The sequence below is a fragment of the Solanum tuberosum genome, unplaced genomic scaffold (assembly GCF_000226075.1).
Source record: "Solanum tuberosum cultivar DM 1-3 516 R44 unplaced genomic scaffold, SolTub_3.0 scf00277, whole genome shotgun sequence".
Taxonomy (NCBI): Eukaryota; Viridiplantae; Streptophyta; class Magnoliopsida; order Solanales; family Solanaceae; genus Solanum; species Solanum tuberosum.
The window spans coordinates 777,933-791,078 of NW_006239197.1; the positions used below are offsets into that span (position 1 = coordinate 777,933).

Here is a 13,146-nt window from a genome sequence, read left to right on the forward strand (position 1 = left end):
TGGTTCTTAGTAACGATTATCTTATCATAAATAGAGATTTAACCATGATAATAGAGAATTAGTCCCTCTTTTCATAACTATTTACCATGGAATAAAATATAATTCCTTCAGAAATCAACTCATTTGGTATATGAAAAACAAGAAATTCCAACTGTAGCATTAGCAAGGTAGGTATAGCCCATACATCTTTAGGAATAATTATCGTAAAATTGTAGATTCTTTGACCAACAAATATAATAATAATAATAATAATAATAATAATAATAATAATAATAATGAAATAAACATTACAATACAGTTGCCCACTGATAATAATAATTAATAAATTCAAATCACTAGTTCACCAAAGTACATTTGTTCTTTTTCCTGCCAGAACTAAAAGTAAGTACATAAATATTAGTAGTAGAATGGTTTGACTTTTTTAATACAGAACATTTGTGTTCAACTTGGCAAATTATAACTGATGAATTATTGATTATTGATTATTGAATATTATATGGAAGGTAGCTTCAAAGACTATCACAATAATGATATAATTTATTTATTATAATTCATGACAAAGTTAATGCGGTTGGCCAAAACCTTGATAGTATTATTTTTCTTATCTTTTAATTCAAATAATTTTTTTAATTTGAGACATAAGGGACCCTGGAAAACATTATAAAATTTCTTCTAACCTACAAATGTAAGGCAAGGTCCTTTATAAATTAGGTTAATACATTCTTTCTATCATATATTTATAATGATGATTTACGTTATTATTAGCTTCAACTGTAAGGCAAAACCTTTATCTTTCATTAAAGTCCTTTAAGCAAATTAGATTCCTCATTATCAGCCGTATTAGTATTTTAAAATAACTAACCGACAGTTTAAAGAAGATTAAAAGAAAAAGAGACTTTTCTTTTTTTATTTCTTTAATTTGGTATAGTTCTGGTCCATGTGAATTAGGTGTTAATTAAACAATTCACATTGAACTCCCGACCCGATTCGATTCCCGAGACCCAACTTCTGACCACAATATGAGATTCTATCTCGACCCGAGATCTAGGATTTGACCTCAACCCGAAACCCAGCTAACTGTTATGACCCGGGTCTCGACTCCTAACGCCTACCGGGGATTCAACTTTTGATCTTGACTCTCAACCTCGATGCCAATCTGAAACCCGACCATAACCCGGGTCAGATTGGTGTCATGAGTCAAAGGTGAAGTTGAATGAGATATTTGATTAGATTTGAGGAGAAAAAATAATCTATTTTAAATATTTTTCAAAAAATTTAAACTAACCAAACATAAAAAAAAATTAAAAATATTATACGAAAAATGTTTTCCATAATACCAGACACAAACCTCGTTTCGTTTTCATATTTTATCCATACTAATCACGTCCAATAATAGTAAAAATTGAATTAAAAGAGGAGTATTTCCTCTTTAATATAATCTTATACGGTTAAATGGGTTTGTTGAAAATAGTACTTCCTTAATTAACTTTAGGCTGATTTTTGATTAGTTGCATCAATTAACTTGTTTAGTCATCACTTTTTTAGGAATGCAAGGTGGGTGCAACTAAGCCTATAGCGCCAAAAGTAGGTCACTAGTTTTTGCAATTATATGTGTAATAAATATTTTTTATTACTGATAATAATGTTTGATCGTTACAATAGTAATAACTCAATTATAAAAATAATAACTTAAATTAAAAAATTCGAGAATATTCTCATAAAATGTAATTTATACCATCAGTTAACAACTGAGCCCTCAATTGTTAATAACTCGAAATTAAAAGTATATATTCTCTGTTGAAATATGCTTTTAAGTTTCTTAAAAGAAACGCTCATAATTTACAATGAAGTTGGATTGATTCAATTTACAATAAGTTAAAATACATTGAAGATCATAATAAGGTACTGCTTGTAAATAAATTTTGTACTCAATTAATTTTTTAAATTTCTCAATTGGGTGGACGATCATTATTATTTAGTATTTGATACTTCTAGAAATCATATGTGCCGATCTCCCTACATAAATTACATGAAGTAGCTTAACTCAATATTCATATGCTAATTGGATAGTACAAAATAAGTTAATAATTCATACTCTCTCTAGTCCATATCAAGTGAATCGTAGAGACTTTTTTCACGGTACAAAATAAATGAATTATTTAAAGTATAACCCTTTATTTAATGAGATTTTAAAACTACTTTACATTTTATAGAGAACATTTTGATAATAATCAAAAGAAAAATAATCTTTAATTTACGTCTTTAAATATTTTTCTTTGGGATATGTCATATCCCAATTACGAATTAGATGGAGTACACGTTATTTTTTTTTTATTTCTATAACACTTCCATTGTGTAATTAGCAGTAAAATGACAATAACAATAATACCATATCTAATATAACATCATGAATAAGGTTGGATGAATCAAAATTTCAATAAAATCATTATTATAAAGAAAAATAGGAAAATGAAGAAGACATGACATAGGAAAAACAGGAATAGTAACAACCTGAAAAGGGAAGAAAAAACTTGTTGAATTGGTCCAGAGTCCACACAAGGTCCACAAGAGTCCAGGATGTCATCCACCCAAACCCCAAGTCAGTGAGTTACTGACATGCCTTCCCCTCATCCAAACAAAGCCTGTCATTTGCTTCCTAACTTTTTCTTGTTTCTTTCTATCCTTTCCTCCCTACAAGTAAGTAAAAAAAGAAAGACTATACAAAGTTACTCTACTTTTAGCACACACTACTATTTCATTACATCACCTTATTGTGGATTATCTTCTTCCAAGATTGGTAAGAAAACTAAAAAAGCCAAATTTATGGTATCAGAATTTTAGTATATGATAATAACATTTGTCTATTAATTTTGTCTTAAGAAGCTGATTTTTCTAATACTGGTATGTTAATGGCAGTAAAGTTTTCTTTTTTATTTTCTTTCTGAATTCTGATAATCAGTCATCTTCATAAGAAATTAAAAAAAGGGGTTGGGGTGCCAACTAAGAGTTTGCCTTGCACCTCTTCCATGACTTCCCTTTTACTGTTTGTAAGGCATTTCCTTATCACCTACCACTGATAACTCCATCCTTCCTTTCCTTCTCTGTCATATTACTATTCTAAAAAAGTTGTCCACAAAAAATAAATCATATACATTATTACAATTCTATGTATCTTTACTCTCTTTTGTAAATTTAGTACTTTTGTTGTTGTTAACTGGTTTACTGTTGAGGGGGGCAGGTGGTGGTCTAAGAAAACACCATCTCAGCTTAGATTTGGACTTGAATCTCTCAATGCTGTGAAGAATCAGATACAAGATTGTAATATTAGTTTTGCTATTTAACTTGTGTTGCTCTAAAGAGGGTTTATTTGTGTGTGTTCTTGGAATTTGGTTATTTTGACATTGTCTTTTGGGGTTTTCTTGGTCAAGATCTGTAGGGATTGGTTAATGATGATGGAGTTCTTGAGATCTGGGCATTGAAGATTTGATATTGGGTAATATCTCAGGAAGGTATGGGGATTATAAAAATGTGAACTTTCTTAAAGTCATCAACTTTATTTCTCTCTGTTTCCATTGCTTTGCATTTCTTGTTTTAATTTACCAACATTGGCATCAGGGGTTTCACAGGGGCATTTGTTTGTGTTGCTTTACATTCTCTGTTAGTGGATCTTGTTATATGATCTCTTGGTTGACTGGGCCAGTTTATGAATTTGCTGTTTGCTTTTTTGTTGTTTGATCTCTACTCATTGGTAGTGTAAGGGGGTGGGATGTGGAAATGCTCATATTTTCTGTTTGACTTGGAGTTGCAATTAGGACTTCAGTTACATATTGGGTTTGATTAAACTAACACTGTGTTAGATGTGTGTTTTTCGTGTAATGTTGCCGATCATCATTCAATTTATACTATTTTTATAGGTCTGTTGACATCCTAGAAGATGGCTGGTAGTCTAAACGATGAGTTATCCAAAAAAACTGCTGTTTTTGGTCTCAAGGTCTGGCAATTGATCGGAATTTTTGTTGGGATTTTTATTGTGGCAATCCTCTTACTGTTGACATTGTATCTCACTTTACGGAGGAAGTCGAGAAGAGGTACAGACAATCTCCCTGTTAGCCAAATACCAACAGTTTCTAAAGAAATTAAAGAAGTTCGGGTTGAGCAAGTATCAACAAATGATTTTTCTCCACGAGACGGAATTCTTCTCACCATTCATGACAAAACCAGTGATAAAGAATCAGATAAGGTTCTGGTTCATCTTGGAATGGGGAAAAAGAATGGAGATAACAGCAGTCAATCAGGTTCCTTCCATCATGTTGACAAGGACTGTTGTGGATCACAATCAGGAGAAGAAGGGAGTTCATGCAAAAGTGCAATGTATAAAGCTTATAATTCACATCCAATAACTGCTCCTTCTCCTCTAACCGGATTACCTGAGTTTTCTCACTTGGGTTGGGGCCACTGGTTTACATTGAGAGATCTTGAGCTTGCAACAGGTCGGTTTTCAAAGGAGAATATTCTCGGTGAGGGTGGATATGGCATTGTCTACCGGGGGAATTTGATTAATGGAACACCTGTAGCTATTAAGAAGCTCCTCAACAATCTGTGAGTTGATAAAATCAAATTTAATGCTTTCCTTACTGATCCTTTTGTTTTAGTTGCCGGCTTGAGTTTGAATTTAAGATCTTTGTCCCAGAGGCCAAGCAGAGAAAGAGTTCCAAGTGGAGGTTGAAGCCATTGGCCATGTGCGTCACAAAAATTTGGTCCGCCTTCTAGGATACTGCATTGAAGGAACTCACAGGTATTTCCCCATATGGAAGTCCCTGATAGTCCTATACCTTTTTTGGACACGAAAAATGAAGCTTTGAATTGTTCATTTACTTTCATGCGCTTGTGAAGTAATTGGATGAGTATTATGTTCTTTCTTGTTTAGCATTTCTAACAGCTCTGTTCTAATTCATTATCTCAGGATGCTGGTTTACGAATATGTCAACAATGGCAATTTGGAACAGTGGCTTCATGGAGCCATGCGACACCACGGGTATCTAACTTGGGAGGCTAGGATGAAGGTTCTCCTTGGGACAGCTAAAGCGTAAGTTCATTCAGCTAAATCTATTTTGGAATAATATAGATCTCTTGATGTGCTATCATTTCTTGCAGTCTTGCCTATTTGCATGAGAATATTGAGCCCAAAGTTGTTCATCGAGATATAAAATCAAGTAATATATTGATTGATGATGACTTCAATGCGAAGGTCTCTGATTTTGGTCTGGCCAAACTGCTTGGTGCTGGTAAAAGTCATATCACAACTCGAGTCATGGGTACCTTTGGGTTAGTTTCTTCCTTCTGCTCCTTTTGATTCCATTCCAGCTTGCTTCATGTTCTGGTCTTCTGGATTTTACAATCTTCAACTTCTGGTGTCCTGTTTTATTACCTCTTTAGATATAAAAAGTTGAAACAGAAGTTTTGCAGTATTATATTATTTCACATCCTTACAAATATTTGACAGGTATGTGGCTCCTGAATATGCAAATACTGGTCTCTTGAATGAAAAGAGTGATGTTTATAGCTTTGGGGTAGTGTTGTTAGAATCGATCACAGGAAGAGATCCTGTGGACTATGGCCGTCCTGCCCAAGAGGTTTGTTATCCTTCGTCCCTTATCTTAAGATCTAATTAGCACACTGATGAAAATATCTCATCTGCATCTTCATTATTGAAGAAGCTGTAAAACTGATTGTGCCCAGATCTATGGCAGAAAAGATCTTTATTAATACTCGTCTTGCTGGTTTTCTGATATTTGTTTCATTGTCATTTTCTATTTAGTTTCCCTTGAATTTTTCCTGATTACTTGTTCTTGATATATCATGTACCATAACCAATGTTCACATGCTATGAATCTTTGAGAAGGATATTCCAACTCACCTGATTCCAGCGATTGATCTTGTCATAAACCATGCTCAATACTTCAGCCTTCTGCTGAATTATAGTTTAAGAGAATGTCCCATGCTTTAGCCTTGTTCACTATTCATTACATCATCTGAACAAAAAGCTAGTATTGGTCAGCCCCCAAGGCCTAACTCAAGTGGCAAAAGGTGGAGGATTTGTGGCTTAGGTCACAGGTTCAAGCCCCACACCATGCAAAGCGAAGCCTGGTATTTAAGTGGAGAAGGGTAGAGGGGCGGGCCCATTATCCACCGAGTTTAGAAGGCTGTGATTGGTCCAAAGGGCGGGTCACAGACGGATTTCTCGGTTATCAAAAAAAAAAAAAAAAAAAGCTAGTATTGGTAAATGGTAATGCTGCTATTTCTTGTTTCTTTACGAGACAATATTTGGTTGTCTTTCATCTCTTTTTACCATGTCTTAATGATACATATTTTGTACATATCAAGACAACATTCATAACAACTTACTAGTGACCTATCAATTTTTTTATAGCTATCTAGTGTCCGAATCTGGTGCTTTGTGTCGTCAGTATGTATATCTTCCGGCTGTCCATTAATTGGTATAAATAGTAATCTTATACCTCACGCCATCAAGCCCAACGGAAAGGTGAATAAAAGCTGATTAATATTTGAATTTTATGGTCTTTCACTACCAATGACCCACAAAGTTTTATATTATGACATGGATATTAGTAGAATCACATCTGAATCTTTCCAACCTCGGTAAGATTTCTCACCAGAGCTTGAGTTCTACTGGAGGATTTGTCAAGCAAATCTATTTTTCATTTTGGCCTCTAAATTTTTATGTTGATGTCCTTTTCAATCTCCCTCACCACCTTTTTTATACGAATATCCTACTCTGATTTTTGCTCTACAAACAGACTCTTAAAGTATAAGACTTATGTGGTTGCAGGTGAATCTTGTTGATTGGTTGAAAATGATGGTTGGAAGCAGGCGCTCTGAGGAAGTAGTAGATCCAAATATTGAAACAAGGCCACCAACAAGAGCTCTCAAAAGAGCCCTTCTGACTGCTCTGAGATGTGTTGATCCAGATTCTGACAAGAGACCAAAGATGAGCCAAGTTGTTCGTATGCTTGAATCAGAGGAATATCCCATACCAAGAGAGGTTGGTGTCCTCTCTTTTCTTCTCTTGCAATGTTATGGACCCTCAAGTTTCTTATTTTGTTTTAACTGTGATCCCTGTTATAGATCCAATAAATTCTGTCTTTGTTTGAACAGATGTGTTAATTTTGTGAAGCTTACTAGTAGTTTCTTCTTATTCAATCTGCATTGCTTGTAGAAGGTGTTGGATAAGCATATTCATGTCCTAGAATTTATGAATATGGCTTTGTGTATTTGGTCATTCTTCCCTTATGTAGGAACTTTTTCAACTGATGGAGGGAGGGGTGGGGTGTTGGTGCCATTCTTTATCAAATGAGAAACTTAGGCATCATTTTCATTTTCTCCACTGCAGGATCGAAGGCAACGAAGATCTCAAGCAGGTAACGGGGAGAGTGATTCTCAAAACTACGACACTGACAAGAGTGACAACCCAGATCCAAGGTCGGAAAGTAGAAGGAACCATCAAGTATAACCATCTAAGACACAGCTTTCTGGTCTTTTATGAGGAGTGTGCCACTTACAAAGCTTTCATCATAATGAAAGTCTACCGGATCAAAATGAGTAGGAGGATGAACTGTTTCTGCTCGTATATTGCTGGTCAGAGATTGACTACTTTTCTCCCCCCCTTTAAGGGTTCTATTCTTTCTTATTATCTTTTATTTGTACCTTGTTTTTTCTTCTTATTTTGGTTCTTTCCTTGTATGAAAGTAGATAGGGAGTTAATTGTTGTGGACTTGATGGTCTTGTAACTAAACTGGAAGCAATCAGGGGCGGGGTTTGTGTACAGAAGAATTTCTTGCTTCGGTATTCAACATTGTTCAAGTAGTATTGTAATTTATTTTCTTCTAATGTAAATTCTAGCAGAAACAAAATATGCAATGTGATTTCGTTTCATCTGCCTAAGCATTGACAGGAAGAATTACTAGTTATTGTGTTGGTGAGAGGCAAAATCACTTTCAGGAATAACCTGCTGAGTCATTTTCAACAGGTTTCTCTGGTGGAATAGTTGTGATGCACACAAGTTGGCCTCATCACACTTGTGATACCATCCAAAGTATAGTTTGGATGATTCACAGGCTGGTTTGGATGGTCCTACTTCAACTGGTACTGATTAGTACTACTATGGTAAAACAGCTGTACTCTCTTAATGTGTCGTAGCAACAAGCAAAAGCTAGCATTTTTATTAATGCTCGACAGTTCTTGTTTGCAAATAGTTGATAGGAGTCACCATCACCATTCACTATCCACCCCTTATACTAAAGATAAAGGCAATGATTTGGCTGAAGACCCCTTAAAACATCATTTCATCTTTAGACTGGGAAATAAATTATAACTAACATTTTCCTGACTTTGAGAGACAGATTTATTGTGAACAACCATAACCTTTCTACCCCCCACAAAGGTAAGTGGGTAAAGTCTACGTACACTTTACCCTCACCAAATCCCACTTGTGAAATTACGTTGTTGTAATAATCTAGCATTAGTAATCATTTGAGTCGCCGCACCAATTATAATATAATACTCTAACTAATATCAATATAATGTGGGAGACCACACAACCCTTTAGTTGAGAACCAATGAAAATGGTTTATAATTAGAAAAAGAAACTATAGAATAAAGTCTTAGAGATCTGTTTATGTAAATATATAAAACAAAAAATAAAGAAGCAAAGATTTTTGCCACTGCCAAATGCATGTTTTCTTCTGACAAATCCAGCTAAAACATATTAAAATGCCACTAACTCATGTGGTTAGTTATAGCTAAACGTAATGAGGCTGACTCAGCTTATAGATTGAGACAGGAACCAAATCTCACATCTCAGGATAAGGTTGCTAAGTCACTGAAATTATCCTAGTGGCTTGCTAAATTTTTTCCTCCACATTCAAACAGGACAGAAGCTACATCATTATTTAGCTGTCTAAAAAAGATTTGACATAACAAACCACAGAGTTAGCAGGAATCCAGTAGAACAGTCTAAATTCGTGTAAACTGATCAGAAAACTACCTTTACAAAGAGAGAGAGAGATGGACATAACATTTTTTAACATAAGAAGACTAGTTAGACTTGTACAATTGACCCTCATGGCAAAGACTGAGGCGCCTTCTCCTTCAAATAATAGACTATTTTGTACTAAAAACTGTATGGCCTGCGTAAATCTGATCAATGTGATTATGTACATCAGCTGAGACTTTTTTTAAACAGAGAACTAAAGAATCCAAATTTATGCACAAAAGCTGGTTGATTGTTTCTCCAGAGGTATTTTGCATTTGGTACATCTTACTGTTTGACTGGGGATTCAGGAGGTTTCAGCCGTTGCTGTTCATATTCCTGCTTCAGTTCCACCAAATTCTTGGAAACCTATTAAATGAAAAGGATAAATACAAATGAGAAACAGCTTAACGAGATGACACAGGGGGACAGCAATAAAATGAGGATTCAGTCAGATGCTGAGAGCCTTTTGTTTCCCTTTAGATTGTTTCAGTCTTGTGTTTATATCCAGATTAAGTGTTCTTTCTGAGAAATCAAATATGTAAAGAAATATCATCAAGTATCCTATAATTACTCTTTAGCTAATAACAATTCCTTCCCTTTAATCCTTGCATAGGTTTGGAAACAAATCTTTGCCACATACAGCTTTATAGCGCTACTTAACCGACAGGCTTGCAATCTGTATGCATTCAATTTTATTTAATATTCATCAGTTATCATGCTAGAGTTTTGCTTCTGAACTTAATCCATTTATGAAGCTCTCATTGAGCCAAACTCAGCAGCCTTACAACAAGCCTGTACTGGTTAGATTCTACTTGTATCTACTCAAACTACTTTAGTATATAGATCCACATAGAGACAAAAAAAAATACTTTCTAGGTTCACAAGCCTATGGCTGCTAAACATCCACCAATTTAAGTTCAACCTATGAACTGCTGATTAACCACACCACTACCACATGAGGAATGCATCAAAATGGCTAAGGAAGATGTACAAATAGACATGCAAGAGAAAACACAAGCACAACTGATGCAAAACTACCCACAAATAAAAAAGTTGATGGCTGTGATCATGTATAACAATGAGAAATAAATTTCAATACAAGGTAGAGTGCCTAGTTTGAGTTGAACATTTTCACACTCCAGACTGAAGCTTGACATAAAATTTTCAAAGTTATGAGGCATCCATCACATGTACAGGAAACGTACAAACACTGGTTAAGAACTACAGAACAACTGAAATGACGCACAGTAGATAACAAGACACAGCACCAGAGAAAGAAAACAAACATTACTTAGACAATTCGCTCAAGGAACAACAGTCAAAGAACTTGAACTAATTATGCAAGCAAACAGTGTTTTATTGCCTAGTTCTATAAAATAAGAATAAAACAATGTTTTGTACGTGATATTGAGAAGCAGTGCATGCGCTTTGACTACAAATGTTTTCTTACTTTTCATTTTTTTATTATAGTTTTTTATTTGGTTTCTTCGGAAATGTCTTAGAAGGGCAAGGATGTTTTTCCCTAGCTGGTGAAGTCAAATTAGGATTAATCATGTGAACCTCCCTTCAAATTGCTAAAATTGTACTGCATATTGCTTGTCTTGTACAAAATCATTACAAGTTAATGTTTCCATTAGTTTCCTTTTATCTGTGTGTCAATTCCAATTTATAATGTTTTCCTCAGTTATTCCAACTTCATCCCTTCCCAGAAAACAGTCTTTCGAAAGATAAATGGGAAATCAAAAGTATCACTCTGAAAAATAATATAGGAACCTACAAGCATTTGTCTAACCCTTACATATCACTGTTAGGCGAGGAGAGTCTTGGCTAATCACAGGGAAGGAGGGGGGAAGGGAGAGAGAGAGAGAGAGAGAGAGAGGGCTAGCCTTGATTGAAAAAGCCATTGGTAAAAGTATATCTGGATTCATGGCATCCTCAGGGAAGTTGCGCAAAGCATGTATGAGTTTCTCAAATGGCAACTTTACCTGCGAATAAGCGAGTGTTATAGTTGTACTAACCTGTAGGAGCAAGAAAAAGTAGCATTTATAAACTTTTCTGTATTTAAAACTTACCAGATCATCGTGGCAATATTTCAATAGAGCCAAGCCAACTTTGAAGACTACTTTAACACCCTGGTACAGTGAACTCGGTAAGCTCAACAGTAAATCCAGGCATCAGAGAGTGGATATAATAATGGTAGATTACTAACCTCAAAAAGAAAGACATCCCAAATTCTGAGAGCCAAGTGAAATGGAAAAGAGTACGAGAAAACTGTTATGAACCACTGACTGGCATACATGCTGGGATTTATCATTTCCTGAGCAAAATGTTCACCCAACTTCGGCATGTGCTCTTTCACCAAATGATCAAACTGAAAGAGGTATTGCTGGACTAGAGGCAATCCTACCTAATCCGCATGTTCAACATTTATTATTTTAATATAAAGTAGGCCATATGACAGATGTTATGTAATCAAAACAAAGACTTCCTAATACATGGAAGCAGCTGAAAGTCTCAAGAGAAATATAGCAACTGCCAGGATCAGAGATCATGATAGTAGAGAATTCATGGACATCATAAAAAATGACGGAATTTCATGTAACATCTAATATAATACAGAACTGGACAACAAACAACTTGGTCCATTGCTTCTTCTTCTTCTTCTTTTTTTGCAGTAAATAAATAATTGTGATAAACCAATCAGTTAAGAACGATATATGAGAATCAATGTACCAAGTTGTTTTTTTTTTGAGAATAAAAAAAAAAAAAAAAAACAACTTGGTACATTGATTCTCATATATCGTTCTTAACTGATTGGTTTATCACAATTATTTATTTACTGCAAAAAAAGAAGAAGAAGAAGAAGCAATGGACCAGCTTATCAGAACTTTGACAACTTCAGATAGGTTGAAAAGCAACCTCAAGGCAATTATGCTGCAGCTTCCAACTTCAGTAAAAGTGTTTAAATAACAATATGTGATGCCAACTTTATATTGGACTGAGATCACACAATATGTGATGAGGCCCAACTCTCACTTTATTAGTATATGGAGGAAGAGCACAAAGAACACAAACCGTCCAAGAGAATAAGGCATTTCAACCTTGCCATAAAACTATCCAAAGTTACTTAGAATAATCCTATTGCTCCACATGCAGATGAGATTACCACTCCGTTCCACATCCAGTAGAAACCTTAAAGATACGTTATTGGGGACTTATGTAACTACTAGCATATTAAATGTAAGAATGAAATCATGTAAAAGGTGACCCTAGCTTGGAATATGCCAAAATATTAGACACAATTTAATCTCTATCCAACATTCACCACTCTAAGAATGGAAAAGGGTCAAAAATACCCTTAAACTATCCGAAATAGCTCATATTTACCCTTAAACTATATTTCGGCTCAAAACTACCCTTCCCGTTAAACTATTGGGTCAAAAGTACCCTTCTTATTAACGGAAGTTGTTAAATGCCATGTGGGTGTCACATTGCATGCCAATACTAATTACTCTTTTTTACCATTGCCACATAGACTAAATCCCTAAATCCTAATTACTCTTTTCTTTCCCTCATTTCATTATTTTCCAGAAACGATTTCACCCCTTCTCCCTCATTGAAGTTTCGTTTTTGTCCAGATTTTTGATGTTTATTTCCAGTTTTTACTTAATGTTTGGTAAGGAATTTCTTCATTAGTTCTTTACTTAGTTTATGTCCAGTTTTTGTGAAGTTTATTTCCAGTTTCTCTATTTCTTCATTAGTTCTTTACTTAGTTTATTTCTAGCTATTGACCAACTCTGCTGGTTCTTAACAAACAACAAGCTAGTGGGGGGTTTTTGTATTTGGAGTAGTGTGTTTTGTGCTCAACATGTTTTGTATGAAGTTCAAATATTTGCTTCCCCTGTTAATGCTCCTCATTTTGCAAATTGGTTTATCAAGTTACGATTGTTGGTGTTCTATTGCTGAATGTTTTTTGGTTAGCGGTGATAAAGTTTACTTGTTCAATAACATACTTCAATGAGGGAGAAGGGGTGAAATCGTTTATGGAAAATAATGAAATGACGGGGGGGGGGGGGGGGTAATAGGATTTAGGG

General features: G+C 34.8%; 2 protein-coding genes across 11 annotated transcripts in view; one reads left to right on the top strand and one right to left on the bottom strand.

Annotated features, from left to right (window-relative positions):
• Positions 1 to 2,595: 2,595 nt before the first annotated feature.
• On the top strand, positions 2,596 to 7,962 carry LOC102585756 (probable receptor-like protein kinase At5g18500). 3 transcript variants are annotated; one of them, XM_006358480.2, is made up of 9 exons: positions 2,596 to 2,797; positions 3,429 to 3,509; positions 3,915 to 4,599; positions 4,691 to 4,795; positions 4,964 to 5,086; positions 5,155 to 5,325; positions 5,504 to 5,633; positions 6,851 to 7,063; positions 7,412 to 7,747. In XM_006358480.2, the coding sequence occupies exons 3-9, from the start codon at positions 3,935 to 3,937 to the stop codon at positions 7,529 to 7,531; spliced, it is 1,527 nt and encodes a 508-aa protein (XP_006358542.1). In that variant the 5' UTR covers positions 2,596 to 2,797; positions 3,429 to 3,509; positions 3,915 to 3,934; the 3' UTR covers positions 7,532 to 7,747. The 3 variants fall into 3 exon arrangements, with proteins under 3 accessions (XP_006358542.1, XP_006358544.1, XP_006358543.1); XM_006358482.2 differs by lacking the exon at positions 2,596 to 2,797 and adding an exon at positions 2,948 to 3,318; XM_006358481.2 differs by lacking the exon at positions 2,596 to 2,797 and having other exon boundaries at positions 2,948 to 3,509; positions 7,412 to 7,962.
• A 1,123-nt stretch (positions 7,963 to 9,085) lies between these two features.
• The window catches only part of LOC102586750 (EVI5-like protein), a 7,713-nt gene continuing 3,652 nt past the window's right edge, over positions 9,086 to 13,146 (bottom strand). For all 8 annotated transcript variants that reach the window (XM_015313970.1, XM_006358485.2, XM_015313972.1 and 5 more), the window contains 4 exons: positions 11,262 to 11,459; positions 11,125 to 11,184; positions 10,939 to 11,037; positions 9,086 to 9,418 (listed from right to left, as the gene is read on the bottom strand). In XM_015313970.1, coding sequence (XP_015169456.1) covers positions 9,338 to 9,418; positions 10,939 to 11,037; positions 11,125 to 11,184; positions 11,262 to 11,459 — 438 coding nt within the window. In that variant the 3' untranslated portion in view covers positions 9,086 to 9,337. The remainder of the gene's footprint in view (positions 9,419 to 10,938; positions 11,038 to 11,124; positions 11,185 to 11,261; positions 11,460 to 13,146) is intronic.

Excerpts from the sequence above, each read along its gene's own strand:
- LOC102585756 (XM_006358480.2), top strand. The coding sequence starts at position 3,935 with ATGGCTGGTAGTCTAAACGATGAGTTATCCAAAAAAACTGCTGTTTTT. Across the intron at positions 4,796-4,963 it reads TGCATTGAAGGAACTCACAG|GATGCTGGTTTACGAATATG; the intron begins GTATTTCCCCAT and ends TCATTATCTCAG. Across the intron at positions 5,326-5,503 it reads CGAGTCATGGGTACCTTTGG|GTATGTGGCTCCTGAATATG; the intron begins GTTAGTTTCTTC and ends AATATTTGACAG.